The 23,121-nt window shown below is 53.4% G+C and overlaps 1 protein-coding gene across 2 annotated transcripts; it reads left to right on the forward strand.

Moving 5' to 3' along the window:
• The first annotated feature begins 1,689 nt into the window (after nt 1-1,689).
• LOC311590695 (filaggrin-2-like) lies at nt 1,690-22,295 on the forward strand. Of its 2 annotated transcripts, XM_084769952.1 has the most exons (4): nt 1,690-1,767; nt 4,309-4,473; nt 5,239-6,472; nt 22,192-22,295. In XM_084769952.1, exons 2-4 carry the CDS (start codon nt 4,336-4,338, stop codon nt 22,272-22,274), a joined length of 1,455 nt encoding a protein of 484 aa, XP_084626078.1. In that variant the 5' UTR covers nt 1,690-1,767; nt 4,309-4,335; the 3' UTR covers nt 22,275-22,295. The 2 variants fall into 2 exon arrangements, with proteins under 2 accessions (XP_084626078.1, XP_084626077.1); XM_084769951.1 differs by lacking the exon at nt 22,192-22,295 and having other exon boundaries at nt 5,239-22,190.
• The last annotated feature ends 826 nt before the right edge of the window (nt 22,296-23,121 follow it).

The raw sequence follows: 23,121 nt of genomic DNA on the forward strand, positions 1-23,121 counted from the left end.
ATCATAATGTTCTACTTGTAGGTTTCTAGGACCCTCTGGATCCTTCTACTATTCTCCCATGCTTCTCTCATCTAGAGTCCCAATAGGATGTCCTCCCCTCTGTCCCAGTTTCCTGGTAAGTGAAGGCTTTCATGGGGGAGTTTACAAGTTCTAAGTAAATGCTGGAATTCAGGGCAAGGCTGGCTTTAAACGTTTACTTTAGTATGAGTGTGAGGCCCCAATATCTTCCCAAAGAGTCAGCAACTGAGAAATATAATATCTGTAGGGAAAGCCTAATTTCCCGTGGCTGTGTTAGTTTAGAACCGACTTCCCTGGCCATAGGGGCAGTGTTGTCTTTCAGTGGCTAATCCATCAGCATGTTTGTGAACAGATATTCATTCTGAGTGGCTGCCAAGTTCTGGGGACTGCCTAGATGGTAACTCTCCCCCAAAGCAGTATCCAGGCAGGAGATGACTGACGCTGGGCATGGTGAATCTGCAGCCACAGGCCAGGCTTTAGCATTCAGTAGGATAAGTCATTTTTTCTTCTAAAACTGCTGTGACTTTAGCCACGCTTTAAAAGGGTTCTCAGACTTTCCTTTCATGATACCAACCTCACAAACTTATCTGAGAAATAAAGTAGAAAGGTAGTCAAAACAGAAGACAGTAGTCACTTACTGACAGCTGCTGCCACTAGCGCCTGGTGACGAGTACATAAGATTCATCACACCTGATGCAGTTTTCTGATTATTTTGCCATCCTTCAGAACATGATATATGTTAAGCTCATATACTTTCCCAAGAGACTAATACTTTCCTAAAAGGCCAAGCTCTAAGATGCCAGACTAACAGTGAATAGTAGGGTATCAGAAGAAAATCATACTCCAAATTCATCTTAAACACTTATGAAATCATTACTTTTACTTATAGCTGCTATACTTAGATACAACCCCCCCCCAAATAGCTTACACATGATCAGAGAATACTTCTTCCTTTCATGGCTTGTAGCATTCCATCCATTACCCTCTTAAATTATTTGTATTTCAGTACACTTAAAATGGTATGTATATGCTGTAAGTCTCAGGCTTGATTTTTTTTTTCATAATGGCTATGTAATAAGGGTAAGCTAGCATCGTGGCTACAGCATCAGCAGTACAATGAGATAGTTATATCTTCACATCTTGGCTCATCTATCATACAGCTATGGCTTTGAATACTTTTAAACCTATGTCCTTATCTGTAATGTGGGACGAAACATATACATGCAAATGTTATCAGATAACATGGTAAGAGAGAGATATACTCAACACACTATCTGAACGCAGCAAGTTATCAATAAATTGTAACTATTATTGCAAAAGCCAAGAAGAATTGGGTAAGCTTAGTGGCCTGGGTTCATTTGCAATTAAAAGTGCACCTGACAAGCATCTTAGAGTCTGCTGCCTGCTTTGAACAAGGTGGCAAAGAAAACCAACTGCACGAGCAAACCGTCTACAGCAAAATCTCCGCTTTTCACTGTGAACGACCCTCCGGGAGAGCGTCCCAGAGCATTGCCTTCCATGTGGGGGGCGGGGCCACTGCCACCAATTCTGCAATCGTCTTACAGATGAGAATGTGAAGAAGGAAGATAAACATTCGAGAGGTGGAGTTAAGTTTGATTAGAAATGAATCAGCCAGTCCCACAGAAGACAGCACCCAAGCTAGAAGCTATAAAAGGGTCAGTGTCCCAATCCATCGACACCCTGCAAGCTGCATCAGGCCTTATCCTACCTGTTCCTTTGGCGAACCAGGTGAGAGGAATTTAAGCCTATAGCATTTGGCGCTTTTGAGTCAGATATCCTAAGATGAGTCTAAACTTAGACATACCAAATACCCGTATTCTTGCTACTTTTTCTCTTTGTTGTTGCCTCTTTAATTTTTTGGTTTGCTGTTTCGTTTGGCTAATTTAGTTCATTCTTGAGTCCTTAGAAATAAATATGTCTTTATTGAAGAGAACAGATCCAGGACAGGTCTGTCTCTGTCTAGGCCGGTGGCTCTCAGCCTGTGAGTCACAACCCTTTCACAGGGGTCACAACCCTTTCACAGGGGTCACTCTCAGATATTTATATTACGGTTCACAACAGTAGCAAAATTATAATGACGAAGTATAAATGAAAATGATTTTGTGGTTGGGGTCACCACACCATGAGGAGGAACTGTATTAAAGGGTCACGGCACTGGGAAGATTGAGAGCCACTGCCCTAGGCCATCTCATACTCTGTCTATTTTGTTCACACGCCACCTTTTCTGGGCATATTTAAAAAAAAAAACTGGTAGTATGGTTTAGTTTCTTTGTTGTTCGCTGTTAGTTTGTAAAGCTTTAAGCCCTAATTCTTCGCTTTCAAATTCTTGTCTGGATTACTAAACGGTGTTTAATCGAGTGCTAAGACTGTGAGAATTTCTGGCCCGCGATAAGGGCTGTTTCTAGGTTCTACAATACCAAGATATCACTGACACGCTTTGCCCACTGGTAGTTTTCTGTAGGACTTTTGGGTATAGTTTGCCGTCTGATGTCCAGAAAGGATTTAGATGTTAAGGTATCAGTCACGTTTGCCCTAGCCGGTAACGGTGGAGCATGCAGGTGATTCTGCCACTTGGGAGGTAGAAGCAAGAGAGACCAGGGGTTATTGGTCAAACTCGGCTACAAAGTAACTTTTTTGAGGCATGTGTGAGCTATATGAGGTCCTGTCTCAAAAATAACAGGACAAAATAATAGGCAAAGTGCCTGCCACACAAGCACGAGGGCCTGAGTTCAGATCCCCAGCACCGCCGTAAAAGCTGGGTGTGGTGTCATGTGTCTGTAACCTTTGGTGCTGTTGCAGGGCCAGACACAGGTGGTTCTCTAGAGTTCATCTGCTATCCAATTTAGCCAAATCAATGAGCGCCAGGTTCACTGAGGGACCTTGCCTCAAAATAGAAGGCGGAGTGCTTACGAAATGGCTCAGTGTCTAAGGGACTAATGTTACAAATGTGAGGGCCTAAGTTCAAATGCCAAGAACCGACATAAAGCTGGGCATGGTGAATGCACATCCGATCCCCCGATGTTCCTGCAGCTAGTTTGGCAACAAGTGATGAGCACAAACACAAAAAGGAAACCATGACTCAAACAATGTGAAGATGATGAGCAAAACCCGAGCTTGCCCTCTGATCTGCACACATGTGCCGTGGTAACACACGTGCCTGTACATATGCGCTGAGCTTGCCCTCTGATCTGCACACATGTGCCGTGGTAACACACATGCCTGTACATATGCGCTGAGCTTGCCCTCTGATCTGCACACAATGCGCCGTGGTAACACACGTGCCTGTACATATGCGCTGAGCTTGCCCTCTGATCTGCACACATGCACCGTGGTAACACACGTGCCTGTACATATGCGCAAACGCAAATGCAAACACACACCCCTCACACATCGTGTATGCATTTATGTACACATACATAATTCAATCACGCATAAAGGAAAGATATAAAAAACAATGTGGAGGATGATTGAGGAAGATACCAAATGCTGACCTTTGGTTTCCACACACGCGCCAACATATGTGCATCAGTTCTAAAACACACACGCGCACACACACATGCATACACACACACAGAAACGCATACATGTATCACACTCATGCCAGGAAAGAAATGAAGTGGAAGAAAAGGGATAAGGAGAGGGATGTATTAGAGGAGAAAAAGACAGAGATGAGGACAGAAGAGACGAGCCAGGCTGGACTCAGGCGTGTCTAGAGGGTACTGGGAACTTTGGGAGTCCAGAGTAATCCGCAGGACACCAAAGTACGCCCAGAAGATATTATATAAAGGATACAGTCACCCAAGACAAATTATACAGGGACCTGAGATCATTTCAGTTGGGCCAGGAACACGCACAAAGTTCCCTTTGTGTTGATTGATCTTACAAAACCCCTTGATCCATACTTCTATGTTGAGGCTGACGAAAGAAAAGAGGTTTTAAAAGTTATTTTATCGGTAGTTCTCAACCTGTGGGTCTTGACCCTTGGGGGGGGGCAACAATCCTTTCACAAAGGTTGCATTTAAGATAGTTACATCACAATTCATAATAGTAGCAAAATTACACTTATGAAGTAGCAATGAAAATAATTTTATTGGGGGGGGGGTGCCACAACATGAGGAACTGTATTAAAGGGTTGCAGCATTAGGAAGGTTGAGAAACACTGCATTATATTAAAATAAGGAGACCTGTCGGTAAATTAAAAGAAAAGAAAATGAGGCCTCTATTTGTCTCTCTCTATATATCTGTTTCCTTCTCTCTATATATATATAGATTCATTTAAACGTGAAAGAAACAAAGATGACAGACCTCTTAAGAAGTGTTGTCACAGTCATTGATATATTCTACAAATACACCAAGCAAGATGGAGAATGTGGCACACTGAGCAAGGATGAGCTGAAGGAACTGCTGGAGAAGGAGTTCCGGCCAATTCTGAAGGTACGTGTTAGGTCTGAAGTCCACCGGGGCTTTGTAAACGTTCTAAGATCAGTATTAGCTGGAAAGCACACAGCCCCAGCTGACTGGGATAAACCCCAGGAATAGTCTTTTGAGCTAGGGCATCATACATCTATTAAGTCAGCATGTATTTTTTTTTAAAAGACAGATGTTTCTTCCACAGTTTTCTGTGCTTTTCCACTTAGACTCCAACTTTGTTATGCACCCAAGCTTCCCATTCCATGTAAATAAAATAAACTTGTGCTAAGAATTTAATTAACTGATTGATTAGTTAATTATACTAACAAATGGTGAGCAATATCGTAGAGGGCTGTCATCCAAAAGAGAATTAACAAAACGGCCGAGATGATGTAAAATTTGAAAACGAAGTATCCGTGTTATTTTCAACTACTTAGTGAAGATTTAACTAATTGATTTAACATATTCAGAGACAGATACACTAATATGTATGGTTAAATTTATGTGAAACTAAACCATACCAGTTACTGAAGTTCATTTGTTCCACTGCTTTTCATATGTCATAACCTGAGCGCCTAACTCTCTGGTTTAGCTCCTTCTCACATCTTCCTTGGCAAATCACAGTGGTCTTTACTTTCTATTAGCCCTTCCTTCACATAGGCTAGGGCCCTATTAACCTAAAGTGATTAAAATCATGTAATACACGGCACACTAATATACTAGGTTATATTCAGCTGAGGTTGTGGCTGGGCTGACCATGTCTCCCTCTGGTGTGCCTTTCTTATATAGAATCCAGATGACCCGGACACAGTTGACGTCATCATGCATATGCTGGATCGAGACCACGACCGAAGACTGGACTTCACCGAGTTCCTTCTGATGGTGTTCAAACTGGCATTGGCATGCAACAAGGTCCTTGGGAAACAGTACTGTAAAGCTTCAGGGTCAAAGAAGCACAGGCGTCACCGCCGACAGGAAGAGGAGGAAGCAGAAGAGGAAGAGGAGGTGCCGAGACAGGAATCAGACTTCAGGCGTTCACCTGGGAGTGTGGGAGAGGAGCACGGACGTCGTTCTGGGGGCTCAAGGGGAAGTACAGAGCGTAGACGCAGGTCCAACTCTAGGAGTTTGGAAAGGCAAGGTGATTTGTCCAGCTCAGAGGAACCTAAGAAAAAACCCCATGGGTCTAGCTCTGGTCACTCTGGGAGTAGTAACAAAGAGAAACATGGTTCGGGTTCTGAAGAGGTGGGAGAAAAGAGAAACAAGGCACATGGTAGCCCCTCTAGGGAATCTAGGGGGGAAGATGAATCTGGATCTAGGTCAAAGAGTCAGGGAAGGAAAAGCCATGGTGGATCATCACATGGAGCACAGAAAAACGAACATGAATCAAAGTCTACTCAGTCAAGAAAGGGCGAGGAAAAAAAGCTCGGGCCTAGCTCGGCAAGTTCAGGAAACAGTAAGACGCAAAGTCATGAGTGTGGTTACAGCAACTCTAATGAATGCTGCAGACCACAAAATGCTTCAAGTTCTTGTCAGGCAAGTAGATCTGGAAGGCAAGGAAATGAGCCTTGCTGTACGCAGTCAAGTTGTCAACCAAGAGGGCAAAGGTACGGATGTGTCCCAGAAGGCAGGGCCTCTAGCTGTTGTCAACCTAAACGTAGATCCTGTAGCCGGTCTCCTGGTGAGAGGGGGTGTGGGTCGAAACAATGTTGTCAACCTCAGAACTGTGGAAGACAAGAGAAAACAAGTTCAAGTTATTCTCCCTGCTGTGGACAACATGGAACTGGACCAACTCAATCTTCTGGTTGCTGTCAACGTGGAACGGCTTCCTGTGGACATTCTTCAAACTCTCATCAAAAGAGGTGTAGCTCAAATGAGTTTACCAAATGTGGTCAGCATGGGTCGGCTTCAGGGCACCCATCCTGCTGTAAACAACATGGAAGACATTCACCTCAGCCCTCAGCCTGTAACCAAGCTGGACACGGATCAGCTCAGGCATGCTGCGAGCACCATGGTACTGCATCAGGTCAGTCCTCGGGTTGTGCCCAACATGGGTCTGGCTTGGGAATGTCCAATGGTCGGGGTCATCCTGGGTCACATTCAGGTCGGTCATCTGGTTCAGGCCAGCAAGAATCTGGATCTAGTCAGTCACTTAACTCCAAGCATCACAAAAGGGGCTCGAGCCACTCATCTGGTTTTGGGAACAATGAGTCTGGATCTGGCTCAGAGGAATCACCTCGCACTGAGGGACATGAGGGAAGCTCTGGTCAGGCTTCAGGTAAAGGAAAGCAGGGTCCGGGATCTGGTCACTCATCGAAATCTGCATATCAAAAATCTGTATCACATCACACTAAAGGGGGTTCGAACCAAAGCCATGGAAAATCTAATGAAAGGGCCACATCTCAGCCTAGATCGAACGAGGGTAAGAAAAATTCTAAAGGGTCAGAAAAACACTCAACTTCATCACAGGAGGGTTCTGAAAATACAGAGTCAGATCAGGGAAGGCAGGGTGGACCTCAAAGGCGGTCCCAAGACAGCGGTCGACAGCCTCAGTCTGGCCATCAGCAGCCCCCCTTTTCCGGCGCAGGGAGATCTCCCCAAAGGTCCCCAGTCCACCCTGAGTCCAGTGAGGGAGAGGAACAACACCCTGTAGTCCCCCAGAGACAGCCAGCATCCTCCCAGGGTCATGGCGGTTCTCAGCATGGGGAGTCAGCTCAGGGACGTCAAGGGAGGGCTCAAAGGCAGCCTCAGGTCAGCAGTAGGCAGCCTCAGCCTGGGCGTCAGCAGCCCCCCTTTTCCGGCGCAGGGAGATCTCCCCAAAGGTCCCCAGTTCACCCTGAGTCCAGTGAGGGGGAGGAACACCCTGCAGTCTCACAGAGACAACCAGCTTCCCCCCAGGGTCAGGGTGGATCTCAGCATGGAGAGTCAGTTCGGGGAAGACATGGCGGACCTCAAAGGCAGTCTCAGGGCGGCAGCCAACAGCCTCAGTCTGGCCGTCAACAGCCCTCTTTTTCCGGCTCTGGGAGATCCCCGCAAAGGTCCCCAGTTCAGCCTGAGTCCAGCGAGGGGGAAGAACACCCTGTAGTCCCACAGAGACAACCCGCTTCCTCCCAGGGTCATGGTGGACCTCAGCAAAGAGACTCAGTCCAGGGACGTCAAGGGAGGGCTCAAAGGCAGTCTCAGGGCAGCAGTCAACAGCCTCAGTCTGGCCATCAACAGCCCCCTTTTCCCGGCTCAGGGAGATCTCCCCAAAGGTCCCCAGTGCACCCTGAGTCCAGCGAGGGTGAGGAAGACTCCTTCCGCTCACAGAGAGGCTCAGGGTCCCCCTACAGTCATGGTGGGTCTCAGCACAGAGAGTCAGCTCAGGGAAGACATGGTGGACCTCAAAGGCAGGCCCAAGACAGCGGTCGACAGCCTCAGTCTGGCCACCAACAGCCCTCTTTTTCAGGCTCAGGGAGATCTCCCCAAAGGTCCCCAGTCCACCCTGAGTCCAGTGAAGGGGAGGAACAACACCCTGTAGTCTCCCAGAGACAGCCAGCATCCTCCCAGGGCCATGGCGGGCCTCAGCACAGAGACTCGGTCCAGGGACGTCAAGGGAGGTCTCAGAGGCAGTCTCAGGACAGCAGTAGACAGCCTCAGTCTGGCCATCAACAGCCCTCTTCTTCAGGCTCAGGTCCTTCTCCCAGAAGGTCCCCGGTTCACCCTGAGTCCAGCGAGGGTGAGGAAGACTCCTTCCCCTCACAGAGAGGCTCGGGATCCCCGAATCATCATGGTGGGTCTCAGCACAGAGAGTCAGTTCAGGGAAGACCTGGTGGACCTCAAAGGCAGTCCCAAGACAGCGGCCGACAGCCTCAGTCTGGCCATCAGCAGCCCCCCTTTTCCGGCGCAGGGAGATCTCCCCAAAGGTCCCCAGTCCACCCTGAGTCCAGTGAGGGGGAGGAACACCCTGTAGTCTCCCAGAGGCAGCCAGCATCCTCCCAGGGTCATGGCGGTTCTCAGCATGGGGAGTCAGCTCAGGGACGTCAAGGGAGGGCTCAAAGGCAGCCTCAGGTCAGCAGTAGGCAGCCTCAGCCTGGGCGTCAGCAGCCCCCCTTTTCCGGCGCAGGGAGATCTCCCCAAAGGTCCCCAGTTCACCCTGAGTCCAGTGAGGGGGAGGAACACCCTGCAGTCTCACAGAGACAACCAGCTTCCCCCCAGGGTCAGGGTGGATCTCAGCATGGAGAGTCAGTTCGGGGAAGACATGGCGGACCTCAAAGGCAGTCTCAGGGCGGCAGCCAACAGCCTCAGTCTGGCCGTCAACAGCCCTCTTTTTCCGGCTCTGGGAGATCCCCGCAAAGGTCCCCAGTTCAGCCTGAGTCCAGCGAGGGGGAAGAACACCCTGTAGTCCCACAGAGACAACCCGCTTCCTCCCAGGGTCATGGTGGACCTCAGCAAAGAGACTCAGTCCAGGGACGTCAAGGGAGGGCTCAAAGGCAGTCTCAGGGCAGCAGTCAACAGCCTCAGTCTGGCCATCAACAGCCCCCTTTTCCCGGCTCAGGGAGATCTCCCCAAAGGTCCCCAGTGCACCCTGAGTCCAGCGAGGGTGAGGAAGACTCCTTCCGCTCACAGAGAGGCTCAGGGTCCCCCTACAGTCATGGTGGGTCTCAGCACAGAGAGTCAGCTCAGGGAAGACATGGTGGACCTCAAAGGCAGGCCCAAGACAGCGGTCGACAGCCTCAGTCTGGCCACCAACAGCCCTCTTTTTCAGGCTCAGGGAGATCTCCCCAAAGGTCCCCAGTCCACCCTGAGTCCAGTGAAGGGGAGGAACAACACCCTGTAGTCTCCCAGAGACAGCCAGCATCCTCCCAGGGCCATGGCGGGCCTCAGCACAGAGACTCGGTCCAGGGACGTCAAGGGAGGTCTCAGAGGCAGTCTCAGGACAGCAGTAGACAGCCTCAGTCTGGCCATCAACAGCCCTCTTCTTCAGGCTCAGGTCCTTCTCCCAGAAGGTCCCCGGTTCACCCTGAGTCCAGCGAGGGTGAGGAAGACTCCTTCCCCTCACAGAGAGGCTCGGGATCCCCGAATCATCATGGTGGGTCTCAGCACAGAGAGTCAGTTCAGGGAAGACCTGGTGGACCTCAAAGGCAGTCCCAAGACAGCGGCCGACAGCCTCAGTCTGGCCATCAGCAGCCCCCCTTTTCCGGCGCAGGGAGATCTCCCCAAAGGTCCCCAGTCCACCCTGAGTCCAGTGAGGGGGAGGAACACCCTGTAGTCTCCCAGAGACAGCCAGCATCCTCCCAGGGTCATGGCGGTTCTCAGCATGGGGAGTCAGCTCAGGGACGTCAAGGGAGGGCTCAAAGGCAGCCTCAGGTCAGCAGTAGGCAGCCTCAGCCTGGGCGTCAGCAGCCCCCCTTTTCCGGCGCAGGGAGATCTCCCCAAAGGTCCCCAGTTCACCCTGAGTCCAGTGAGGGGGAGGAACACCCTGCAGTCTCACAGAGACAACCAGCTTCCCCCCAGGGTCAGGGTGGATCTCAGCATGGAGAGTCAGTTCGGGGAAGACATGGCGGACCTCAAAGGCAGTCTCAGGGCGGCAGCCAACAGCCTCAGTCTGGCCGTCAACAGCCCTCTTTTTCCGGCTCTGGGAGATCCCCGCAAAGGTCCCCAGTTCAGCCTGAGTCCAGCGAGGGGGAAGAACACCCTGTAGTCCCACAGAGACAACCCGCTTCCTCCCAGGGTCATGGTGGACCTCAGCAAAGAGACTCAGTCCAGGGACGTCAAGGGAGGGCTCAAAGGCAGTCTCAGGGCAGCAGTCAACAGCCTCAGTCTGGCCATCAACAGCCCCCTTTTCCCGGCTCAGGGAGATCTCCCCAAAGGTCCCCAGTGCACCCTGAGTCCAGCGAGGGTGAGGAAGACTCCTTCCGCTCACAGAGAGGCTCAGGGTCCCCCTACAGTCATGGTGGGTCTCAGCACAGAGAGTCAGCTCAGGGAAGACATGGTGGACCTCAAAGGCAGGCCCAAGACAGCGGTCGACAGCCTCAGTCTGGCCACCAACAGCCCTCTTTTTCAGGCTCAGGGAGATCTCCCCAAAGGTCCCCAGTCCACCCTGAGTCCAGTGAAGGGGAGGAACAACACCCTGTAGTCTCCCAGAGACAGCCAGCATCCTCCCAGGGCCATGGCGGGCCTCAGCACAGAGACTCGGTCCAGGGACGTCAAGGGAGGTCTCAGAGGCAGTCTCAGGACAGCAGTAGACAGCCTCAGTCTGGCCATCAACAGCCCTCTTCTTCAGGCTCAGGTCCTTCTCCCAGAAGGTCCCCGGTTCACCCTGAGTCCAGCGAGGGTGAGGAAGACTCCTTCCCCTCACAGAGAGGCTCGGGATCCCCGTATCATCATGGTGGGTCTCAGCACAGAGAGTCAGTTCAGGGAAGACCTGGTGGACCTCAAAGGCAGTCCCAAGACAGCGGCCGACAGCCTCAGTCTGGCCATCAGCAGCCCCCCTTTTCCGGCGCAGGGAGATCTCCCCAAAGGTCCCCAGTCCACCCTGAGTCCAGTGAGGGGGAGGAACACCCTGTAGTCTCCCAGAGACAGCCAGCATCCTCCCAGGGTCATGGCGGTTCTCAGCATGGGGAGTCAGCTCAGGGACGTCAAGGGAGGGCTCAAAGGCAGCCTCAGGTCAGCAGTAGGCAGCCTCAGCCTGGGCGTCAGCAGCCCCCCTTTTCCGGCGCAGGGAGATCTCCCCAAAGGTCCCCAGTTCACCCTGAGTCCAGTGAGGGGGAGGAACACCCTGCAGTCTCACAGAGACAACCAGCTTCCCCCCAGGGTCAGGGTGGATCTCAGCATGGAGAGTCAGTTCGGGGAAGACATGGCGGACCTCAAAGGCAGTCTCAGGGCGGCAGCCAACAGCCTCAGTCTGGCCGTCAACAGCCCTCTTTTTCCGGCTCTGGGAGATCCCCGCAAAGGTCCCCAGTTCAGCCTGAGTCCAGCGAGGGGGAAGAACACCCTGTAGTCCCACAGAGACAACCCGCTTCCTCCCAGGGTCATGGTGGACCTCAGCAAAGAGACTCAGTCCAGGGACGTCAAGGGAGGGCTCAAAGGCAGTCTCAGGGCAGCAGTCAACAGCCTCAGTCTGGCCATCAACAGCCCCCTTTTCCCGGCTCAGGGAGATCTCCCCAAAGGTCCCCAGTGCACCCTGAGTCCAGCGAGGGTGAGGAAGACTCCTTCCGCTCACAGAGAGGCTCAGGGTCCCCCTACAGTCATGGTGGGTCTCAGCACAGAGAGTCAGCTCAGGGAAGACATGGTGGACCTCAAAGGCAGGCCCAAGACAGCGGTCGACAGCCTCAGTCTGGCCACCAACAGCCCTCTTTTTCAGGCTCAGGGAGATCTCCCCAAAGGTCCCCAGTCCACCCTGAGTCCAGTGAAGGGGAGGAACAACACCCTGTAGTCTCCCAGAGACAGCCAGCATCCTCCCAGGGCCATGGCGGGCCTCAGCACAGAGACTCGGTCCAGGGACGTCAAGGGAGGTCTCAGAGGCAGTCTCAGGACAGCAGTAGACAGCCTCAGTCTGGCCATCAACAGCCCTCTTCTTCAGGCTCAGGTCCTTCTCCCAGAAGGTCCCCGGTTCACCCTGAGTCCAGCGAGGGTGAGGAAGACTCCTTCCCCTCACAGAGAGGCTCGGGATCCCCGTATCATCATGGTGGGTCTCAGCACAGAGAGTCAGTTCAGGGAAGACCTGGTGGACCTCAAAGGCAGTCCCAAGACAGCGGCCGACAGCCTCAGTCTGGCCATCAGCAGCCCCCCTTTTCCGGCGCAGGGAGATCTCCCCAAAGGTCCCCAGTCCACCCTGAGTCCAGTGAGGGGGAGGAACACCCTGTAGTCTCCCAGAGACAGCCAGCATCCTCCCAGGGTCATGGCGGTTCTCAGCATGGGGAGTCAGCTCAGGGACGTCAAGGGAGGGCTCAAAGGCAGCCTCAGGTCAGCAGTAGGCAGCCTCAGCCTGGGCGTCAGCAGCCCCCCTTTTCCGGCGCAGGGAGATCTCCCCAAAGGTCCCCAGTTCACCCTGAGTCCAGTGAGGGGGAGGAACACCCTGCAGTCTCACAGAGACAACCAGCTTCCCCCCAGGGTCAGGGTGGATCTCAGCATGGAGAGTCAGTTCGGGGAAGACATGGCGGACCTCAAAGGCAGTCTCAGGGCGGCAGCCAACAGCCTCAGTCTGGCCGTCAACAGCCCTCTTTTTCCGGCTCTGGGAGATCCCCGCAAAGGTCCCCAGTTCAGCCTGAGTCCAGCGAGGGGGAAGAACACCCTGTAGTCCCACAGAGACAACCCGCTTCCTCCCAGGGTCATGGTGGACCTCAGCAAAGAGACTCAGTCCAGGGACGTCAAGGGAGGGCTCAAAGGCAGTCTCAGGGCAGCAGTCAACAGCCTCAGTCTGGCCATCAACAGCCCCCTTTTCCCGGCTCAGGGAGATCTCCCCAAAGGTCCCCAGTGCACCCTGAGTCCAGCGAGGGTGAGGAAGACTCCTTCCGCTCACAGAGAGGCTCAGGGTCCCCCTACAGTCATGGTGGGTCTCAGCACAGAGAGTCAGCTCAGGGAAGACATGGTGGACCTCAAAGGCAGGCCCAAGACAGCGGTCGACAGCCTCAGTCTGGCCACCAACAGCCCTCTTTTTCAGGCTCAGGGAGATCTCCCCAAAGGTCCCCAGTCCACCCTGAGTCCAGTGAAGGGGAGGAACAACACCCTGTAGTCTCCCAGAGACAGCCAGCATCCTCCCAGGGCCATGGCGGGCCTCAGCACAGAGACTCGGTCCAGGGACGTCAAGGGAGGTCTCAGAGGCAGTCTCAGGACAGCAGTAGACAGCCTCAGTCTGGCCATCAACAGCCCTCTTCTTCAGGCTCAGGTCCTTCTCCCAGAAGGTCCCCGGTTCACCCTGAGTCCAGCGAGGGTGAGGAAGACTCCTTCCCCTCACAGAGAGGCTCGGGATCCCCGTATCATCATGGTGGGTCTCAGCACAGAGAGTCAGTTCAGGGAAGACCTGGTGGACCTCAAAGGCAGTCCCAAGACAGCGGCCGACAGCCTCAGTCTGGCCATCAGCAGCCCCCCTTTTCCGGCGCAGGGAGATCTCCCCAAAGGTCCCCAGTCCACCCTGAGTCCAGTGAGGGGGAGGAACACCCTGTAGTCTCCCAGAGGCAGCCAGCATCCTCCCAGGGTCATGGCGGTTCTCAGCATGGGGAGTCAGCTCAGGGACGTCAAGGGAGGGCTCAAAGGCAGCCTCAGGTCAGCAGTAGGCAGCCTCAGCCTGGGCGTCAGCAGCCCCCCTTTTCCGGCGCAGGGAGATCTCCCCAAAGGTCCCCAGTTCACCCTGAGTCCAGTGAGGGGGAGGAACACCCTGCAGTCTCACAGAGACAACCAGCTTCCCCCCAGGGTCAGGGTGGATCTCAGCATGGAGAGTCAGTTCGGGGAAGACATGGCGGACCTCAAAGGCAGTCTCAGGGCGGCAGCCAACAGCCTCAGTCTGGCCGTCAACAGCCCTCTTTTTCCGGCTCTGGGAGATCCCCGCAAAGGTCCCCAGTTCAGCCTGAGTCCAGCGAGGGGGAAGAACACCCTGTAGTCCCACAGAGACAACCCGCTTCCTCCCAGGGTCATGGTGGACCTCAGCAAAGAGACTCAGTCCAGGGACGTCAAGGGAGGGCTCAAAGGCAGTCTCAGGGCAGCAGTCAACAGCCTCAGTCTGGCCATCAACAGCCCCCTTTTCCCGGCTCAGGGAGATCTCCCCAAAGGTCCCCAGTGCACCCTGAGTCCAGCGAGGGTGAGGAAGACTCCTTCCGCTCACAGAGAGGCTCAGGGTCCCCCTACAGTCATGGTGGGTCTCAGCACAGAGAGTCAGCTCAGGGAAGACATGGTGGACCTCAAAGGCAGGCCCAAGACAGCGGTCGACAGCCTCAGTCTGGCCACCAACAGCCCTCTTTTTCAGGCTCAGGGAGATCTCCCCAAAGGTCCCCAGTCCACCCTGAGTCCAGTGAAGGGGAGGAACAACACCCTGTAGTCTCCCAGAGACAGCCAGCATCCTCCCAGGGCCATGGCGGGCCTCAGCACAGAGACTCGGTCCAGGGACGTCAAGGGAGGTCTCAGAGGCAGTCTCAGGACAGCAGTAGACAGCCTCAGTCTGGCCATCAACAGCCCTCTTCTTCAGGCTCAGGTCCTTCTCCCAGAAGGTCCCCGGTTCACCCTGAGTCCAGCGAGGGTGAGGAAGACTCCTTCCCCTCACAGAGAGGCTCGGGATCCCCGTATCATCATGGTGGGTCTCAGCACAGAGAGTCAGTTCAGGGAAGACCTGGTGGACCTCAAAGGCAGTCCCAAGACAGCGGCCGACAGCCTCAGTCTGGCCATCAGCAGCCCCCCTTTTCCGGCGCAGGGAGATCTCCCCAAAGGTCCCCAGTCCACCCTGAGTCCAGTGAGGGGGAGGAACACCCTGTAGTCTCCCAGAGGCAGCCAGCATCCTCCCAGGGTCATGGCGGTTCTCAGCATGGGGAGTCAGCTCAGGGACGTCAAGGGAGGGCTCAAAGGCAGCCTCAGGTCAGCAGTAGGCAGCCTCAGCCTGGGCGTCAGCAGCCCCCCTTTTCCGGCGCAGGGAGATCTCCCCAAAGGTCCCCAGTTCACCCTGAGTCCAGTGAGGGGGAGGAACACCCTGCAGTCTCACAGAGACAACCAGCTTCCCCCCAGGGTCAGGGTGGATCTCAGCATGGAGAGTCAGTTCGGGGAAGACATGGCGGACCTCAAAGGCAGTCTCAGGGCGGCAGCCAACAGCCTCAGTCTGGCCGTCAACAGCCCTCTTTTTCCGGCTCTGGGAGATCCCCGCAAAGGTCCCCAGTTCAGCCTGAGTCCAGCGAGGGGGAAGAACACCCTGTAGTCCCACAGAGACAACCCGCTTCCTCCCAGGGTCATGGTGGACCTCAGCAAAGAGACTCAGTCCAGGGACGTCAAGGGAGGGCTCAAAGGCAGTCTCAGGGCAGCAGTCAACAGCCTCAGTCTGGCCATCAACAGCCCCCTTTTCCCGGCTCAGGGAGATCTCCCCAAAGGTCCCCAGTGCACCCTGAGTCCAGCGAGGGTGAGGAAGACTCCTTCCGCTCACAGAGAGGCTCAGGGTCCCCCTACAGTCATGGTGGGTCTCAGCACAGAGAGTCAGCTCAGGGAAGACATGGTGGACCTCAAAGGCAGGCCCAAGACAGCGGTCGACAGCCTCAGTCTGGCCACCAACAGCCCTCTTTTTCAGGCTCAGGGAGATCTCCCCAAAGGTCCCCAGTCCACCCTGAGTCCAGTGAAGGGGAGGAACAACACCCTGTAGTCTCCCAGAGACAGCCAGCATCCTCCCAGGGCCATGGCGGGCCTCAGCACAGAGACTCGGTCCAGGGACGTCAAGGGAGGTCTCAGAGGCAGTCTCAGGACAGCAGTAGACAGCCTCAGTCTGGCCATCAACAGCCCTCTTCTTCAGGCTCAGGTCCTTCTCCCAGAAGGTCCCCGGTTCACCCTGAGTCCAGCGAGGGTGAGGAAGACTCCTTCCCCTCACAGAGAGGCTCGGGATCCCCGTATCATCATGGTGGGTCTCAGCACAGAGAGTCAGTTCAGGGAAGACCTGGTGGACCTCAAAGGCAGTCCCAAGACAGCGGCCGACAGCCTCAGTCTGGCCATCAGCAGCCCCCCTTTTCCGGCGCAGGGAGATCTCCCCAAAGGTCCCCAGTCCACCCTGAGTCCAGTGAGGGGGAGGAACACCCTGTAGTCTCCCAGAGGCAGCCAGCATCCTCCCAGGGTCATGGCGGTTCTCAGCATGGGGAGTCAGCTCAGGGACGTCAAGGGAGGGCTCAAAGGCAGCCTCAGGTCAGCAGTAGGCAGCCTCAGCCTGGGCGTCAGCAGCCCCCCTTTTCCGGCGCAGGGAGATCTCCCCAAAGGTCCCCAGTTCACCCTGAGTCCAGTGAGGGGGAGGAACACCCTGCAGTCTCACAGAGACAACCAGCTTCCCCCCAGGGTCAGGGTGGATCTCAGCATGGAGAGTCAGTTCGGGGAAGACATGGCGGACCTCAAAGGCAGTCTCAGGGCGGCAGCCAACAGCCTCAGTCTGGCCGTCAACAGCCCTCTTTTTCCGGCTCTGGGAGATCCCCGCAAAGGTCCCCAGTTCAGCCTGAGTCCAGCGAGGGGGAAGAACACCCTGTAGTTCCACAGAGACAACCCGCTTCCTCCCAGGGTCATGGTGGACCTCAGCAAAGAGACTCAGTCCAGGGACGTCAAGGGAGGGCTCAAAGGCAGTCTCAGGGCAGCAGTCAACAGCCTCAGTCTGGCCATCAACAGCCCCCTTTTCCCGGCTCAGGGAGATCTCCCCAAAGGTCCCCAGTGCACCCTGAGTCCAGCGAGGGTGAGGAAGACTCCTTCCGCTCACAGAGAGGCTCAGGGTCCCCCTACAGTCATGGTGGGTCTCAGCACAGAGAGTCAGCTCAGGGAAGACATGGTGGACCTCAAAGGCAGGCCCAAGACAGCGGTCGACAGCCTCAGTCTGGCCACCAACAGCCCTCTTTTTCAGGCTCAGGGAGATCTCCCCAAAGGTCCCCAGTCCACCCTGAGTCCAGTGAAGGGGAGGAACAACACCCTGTAGTCTCCCAGAGACAGCCAGCATCCTCCCAGGGCCATGGCGGGCCTCAGCACAGAGACTCGGTCCAGGGACGTCAAGGGAGGTCTCAGAGGCAGTCTCAGGACAGCAGTAGACAGCCTCAGTCTGGCCATCAACAGCCCTCTTCTTCAGGCTCAGGTCCTTCTCCCAGAAGGTCCCCGGTTCACCCTGAGTCCAGCGAGGGTGAGGAAGACTCCTTCCCCTCACAGAGAGGCTCGGGATCCCCGTATCATCATGGTGGGTCTCAGCACAGAGAGTCAGTTCAGGGAAGACCTGGTGGACCTCAAAGGCAGTCCCAAGACAGCGGCCGACAGCCTCAGTCTGGCCATCAGCAGCCCCCCTTTTCCGGCGCAGGGAGATCTCCCCAAAGGTCCCCAGTCCACCCTGAGTCCAGTGAGGGGGAGGAACACCCTGTAGTCTCCCAGAGGCAGCCAGCATCCTCCCAGGGTCATGGCGGTTCTCAGCATGGGGAGTCAGCTCAGGGACGTCAAGGGAGGGCTCAAAGGCAGCCTCAGGTCAGCAGTAGGCAGCCTCAGCCTGGGCGTCAGCAGCCCCCCTTTTCCGGCGCAGGGAGATCTCCCCAAAGGTCCCCAGTTCACCCTGAGTCCAGTGAGGGGGAGGAACACCCTGCAGTCTCACAGAGACAACCAGCTTCCCCCCAGGGTCAGGGTGGATCTCAGCATGGAGAGTCAGTTCGGGGAAGACAGGGCGGACCTCAAAGGCAGTCTCAGGGCGGCAGCCAACAGCCTCAGTCTGGCCGTCAACAGCCCTCTTTTTCCGGCTCTGGGAGATCCCCGCAAAGGTCCCCAGTTCAGCCTGAGTCCAGCGAGGGGGAAGAACACCCTGTAGTCCCACAGAGACAACCCGCTTCCTCCCAGGGTCATGGTGGACCTCAGCAAAGAGACTCAGTCCAGGGACGTCAAGGGAGGGCTCAAAGGCAGTCTCAGGGCAGCAGTCAACAGCCTCAGTCTGGCCATCAACAGCCCCCTTTTCCCGGCTCAGGGAGATCTCCCCAAAGGTCCCCAGTGCACCCTGAGTCCAGCGAGGGTGAGGAAGACTCCTTCCGCTCACAGAGAGGCTCAGGGTCCCCCTACAGTCATGGTGGGTCTCAGCACAGAGAGTCAGCTCAGGGAAGACATGGTGGACCTCAAAGGCAGGCCCAAGACAGCGGTCGACAGCCTCAGTCTGGCCACCAACAGCCCTCTTTTTCAGGCTCAGGGAGATCTCCCCAAAGGTCCCCAGTCCACCCTGAGTCCAGTGAAGGGGAGGAACAACACCCTGTAGTCTCCCAGAGACAGCCAGCATCCTCCCAGGGCCATGGCGGGCCTCAGCACAGAGACTCGGTCCAGGGACGTCAAGGGAGGTCTCAGAGGCAGTCTCAGGACAGCAGTAGACAGCCTCAGTCTGGCCATCAACAGCCCTCTTCTTCAGGCTCAGGTCCTTCTCCCAGAAGGTCCCCGGTTCACCCTGAGTCCAGCGAGGGTGAGGAAGACTCCTTCCCCTCACAGAGAGGCTCGGGATCCCCGTATCATCATGGTGGGTCTCAGCACAGAGAGTCAGTTCAGGGAAGACCTGGTGGACCTCAAAGGCAGTCCCAAGACAGCGGCCGACAGCCTCAGTCTGGCCATCAGCAGCCCCCCTTTTCCGGCGCAGGGAGATCTCCCCAAAGGTCCCCAGTCCACCCTGAGTCCAGTGAGGGGGAGGAACACCCTGTAGTCTCCCAGAGGCAGCCAGCATCCTCCCAGGGTCATGGCGGTTCTCAGCATGGGGAGTCAGCTCAGGGACGTCAAGGGAGGGCTCAAAGGCAGCCTCAGGTCAGCAGTAGGCAGCCTCAGCCTGGGCGTCAGCAGCCCCCCTTTTCCGGCGCAGGGAGATCTCCCCAAAGGTCCCCAGTTCACCCTGAGTCCAGTGAGGGGGAGGAACACCCTGCAGTCTCACAGAGACAACCAGCTTCCCCCCAGGGTCAGGGTGGATCTCAGCATGGAGAGTCAGTTCGGGGAAGACATGGCGGACCTCAAAGGCAGTCTCAGGGCGGCAGCCAACAGCCTCAGTCTGGCCGTCAACAGCCCTCTTTTTCCGGCTCTGGGAGATCCCCGCAAAGGTCCCCAGTTCAGCCTGAGTCCAGCGAGGGGGAAGAACACCCTGTAGTCCCACAGAGACAACCCGCTTCCTCCCAGGGTCATGGTGGACCTCAGCAAAGAGACTCAGTCCAGGGACGTCAAGGGAGGGCTCAAAGGCAGTCTCAGGGCAGCAGTCAACAGCCTCAGTCTGGCCATCAACAGCCCCCTTTTCCCGGCTCAGGGAGATCTCCCCAAAGGTCCCCAGTGCACCCTGAGTCCAGCGAGGGTGAGGAAGACTCCTTCCGCTCACAGAGAGGCTCAGGGTCCCCCTACAGTCATGGTGGGTCTCAGCACAGAGAGTCAGCTCAGGGAAGACATGGTGGACCTCAAAGGCAGGCCCAAGACAGCGGTCGACAGCCTCAGTCTGGCCACCAACAGCCCTCTTTTTCAGGCTCAGGGAGATCTCCCCAAAGGTCCCCAGTCCACCCTGAGTCCAGTGAAGGGGAGGAACAACACCCTGTAGTCTCCCAGAGACAGCCAGCATCCTCCCAGGGCCATGGCGGGCCTCAGCACAGAGACTCGGTCCAGGGACGTCAAGGGAGGTCTCAGAGGCAGTCTCAGGACAGCAGTAGACAGCCTCAGTCTGGCCATCAACAGCCCTCTTCTTCAGGCTCAGGTCCTTCTCCCAGAAGGTCCCCGGTTCACCCTGAGTCCAGCGAGGGTGAGGAAGACTCCTTCCCCTCACAGAGAGGCTCGGGATCCCCGTATCATCATGGTGGGTCTCAGCACAGAGAGTCAGTTCAGGGAAGACCTGGTGGACCTCAAAGGCAGTCCCAAGACAGCGGCCGACAGCCTCAGTCTGGCCATCAGCAGCCCCCCTTTTCCGGCGCAGGGAGATCTCCCCAAAGGTCCCCAGTCCACCCTGAGTCCAGTGAGGGGGAGGAACACCCTGTAGTCTCCCAGAGACAGCCAGCATCCTCCCAGGGTCATGGCGGTTCTCAGCATGGGGAGTCAGCTCAGGGACGTCAAGGGAGGGCTCAAAGGCAGCCTCAGGTCAGCAGTAGGCAGCCTCAGCCTGGGCGTCAGCAGCCCCCCTTTTCCGGCGCAGGGAGATCTCCCCAAAGGTCCCCAGTTCACCCTGAGTCCAGTGAGGGGGAGGAACACCCTGCAGTCTCACAGAGACAACCAGCTTCCCCCCAGGGTCAGGGTGGATCTCAGCATGGAGAGTCAGTTCGGGGAAGACATGGCGGACCTCAAAGGCAGTCTCAGGGCGGCAGCCAACAGCCTCAGTCTGGCCGTCAACAGCCCTCTTTTTCCGGCTCTGGGAGATCCCCGCAAAGGTCCCCAGTACACCCTGAGTCCAGCGAGGGTGAGCCTCACTCAGTCCTTTCACAGAGACACTCATTATCTCCCTCTAATCATTTTGGTTCTCAGAATTATGATTCCTTTCAAGGAAGACCTAGAAGTGTTAACAGACATTATCATGACCATGAGAAGTCATCACATAGTTACCATTGGCACTCAGGGCACAGTATTAGAAATTCCCATGGATTATCTGACCCATCTGGAAAAAAGAGATTTATATCACCCATTCATGGGAACCCCTATGGTTCTAGCCAACCTTTGAGACATGGCAGCTATGGCAGGGAGGAATATGACTATGGACAGTCAGGATTCGGACCCTCCGCAGTCAGGGGAAACCACAGCCGCATTCCTAGTCCTTTTAGTTCTGTTCTTAGAGCCTCAAATACACATCTCTTTTAACAGGGAGAGTTTTCTCTATCTCACTATGGAGTATCGAATGTAAATGATGGCATCGGTGGACTAATTCTAGTATACAGAGAGTCAGACTCTGGTCCTACTCGTTCACTTGATAACTACAATCTATTAGAATCGAATACATCTAGAAAAGCTGGGTCTAGCCATAGCCATTATTTAGTCCCACCTGTCCTTTCAAATGATGGTAATGTTAAATATGGATATGTTACCATAGGAAACAATAATCTACTCAAAGCCAGCCAATTGACCAGTCTGGTTTTGACCATAGTTAATACATATCATTTCAGGAACATTCAGAATCTAGTTCATTTGGAAACCAATCTTGGTACAACACCAATGAAAGCCAAGTATACAGTCACAAGCAATCAATGATTTTTTCGAGTTTTCAAGTGACAACAGAAATAGAAATCAAGGATTTTTTCCAATAACTCTCTTCACAGCCTATATTCTATGGGAAATCAAGAGTGCAATATTTACCAAGTGCAAACATATTGGGCGAGTAAGGACAAGGCCAGGAGTCAGGATCTATCCCATTATGGAGTATAAAAAGATATAATCAATTTGTAGATGATAAGAAGACAAGAGCCCAAGGTTTCCATGAAAAGGGGGAAATAAGATCACGTTCTGACTACTTAATAACCAGATAATAACACTCCACTCCATATATGTTCTAGAACAAAGATGCCATTACTTTGACTGAGAAGCCAGCATTGAGTATGATAAACCTAGATAAGAACCAGACCAATGAAGAAAGTAGATGCTTCATAAGACAATAAAACATTTAACATTATTCCTTATTTGGGCAGTAGGTGGTCTAGTCTTCCATTTTAACTGTATTAGTATTTTAATGGTGGTTGGTGCAAATCTTTCTGTAGGACACCATAGTGACTGAGCTTCTTGGACTGAAGAAAGTAAATTAAAGAAGTAAAAGTATTGGGGCTATATTCAGAAATACATGGTTAAAATGTATATGATTTTGGCTTTTGTGGGTTAAAATAAACATCTAAATTTGGGACAAGCGTTTTGGTTTTTCACAGATTTTCAATTTATGAGTAAAAATTTATCCAAGAAGTAAAGGGCATAGTTTACAAATCACAATACATTCCATATCCTGTACAAAGAATGTGATTGTTTCCTGGGCTGATATTCAGAAATATTTTCATCTTTTCTGTCTCCATTGGAACTCTGTATTACTCATAAATTTATTGTCATGATTTCTTAGAAAAATCAGAAAATTGTATTGGATTATAATTGACAATAAACTTTTCTTCTAAACAGATTGTTTTCTTTTTTATCTCTACAAAAATAACTCCCTTCTAAGGGGCCAGATGCACATTTTTCTTACACCTCTGGACAACTAGTAGCAGTGACGTTCTCAGACGCTAACAAACCGAGTCAAAAGAAAGGGGAAAACCAACCATATACAGTCCTTTCCTCCCGTCAACTACTTTCCAGATCATTGACAGAAAGACTTTTTACTGAACTGACTGGAGATACTTTAATTAATTTTTATCAATGTATAGTTCCATGTGGCCATTTCCTAATATAATTCAAACTCTGGAAGTAAGATCTATGTGCTGTAGACTTTCTACATCAAATACTCGAACAGATATATCCATACCAGGGGGAGCCCTGAGACCCCTGCATTTCATAGGAGATAAAAATCAATAAATATGTTTGACTGGAAGGAGAAATTCATGAATTTTTATGAATAGTAAGAAAAGGTGGAAAAATAAACATAAAATATTAACTTCAGCAGGAGGTTTACTACTACTATTATACCAATGTTAATTTCTGGAATGTCAAAACTAGTTAAGACCTTTAAATTTTTCTCCCAGGTTTGCAGCTTCATAGAAAAGACCAAACAAAGCATATTTAGTAAAAGAACAATAATTTCCTAAGTAAAACTTTATGTTCTACTCCTCTCTGTTCCCAATTCAAATGGTTTTCTTGGCCTTCCTTGTGCAATTCAAACTAAATACAAACTCATAGGTGAATATACAAAACCACTAACACTGACATTACAAAATGGCAGAACAGAGATGCCATGTCATTGCCTCTTCTGCAAGGAGAAACCAAATCAGCAGGTTCAGACATACTCTGAGGTGAGTGGCCATGGGAGGACAGAGTGGAACATAGTAAGAAACAGATTCTGCATCTGCCACCCAGGGGATGGGTACTCTGCTGTCACATGTAGGTTGTGGCCTT

This window comes from Acomys minous (assembly GCF_964271855.1).
Source record: "Acomys minous genome assembly, chromosome: 19".
NCBI lineage: Eukaryota > Metazoa > Chordata > Mammalia > Rodentia > Muridae > Acomys > Acomys minous.

Excerpts from the sequence above, each read along its gene's own strand:
- LOC311590695 (XM_084769951.1), top strand. The coding sequence starts at position 4,336 with ATGACAGACCTCTTAAGAAGTGTTGTCACAGTCATTGATATATTCTAC. Across the intron at positions 4,474-5,238 it reads AGTTCCGGCCAATTCTGAAG|AATCCAGATGACCCGGACAC; the intron begins GTACGTGTTAGG and ends TTTCTTATATAG.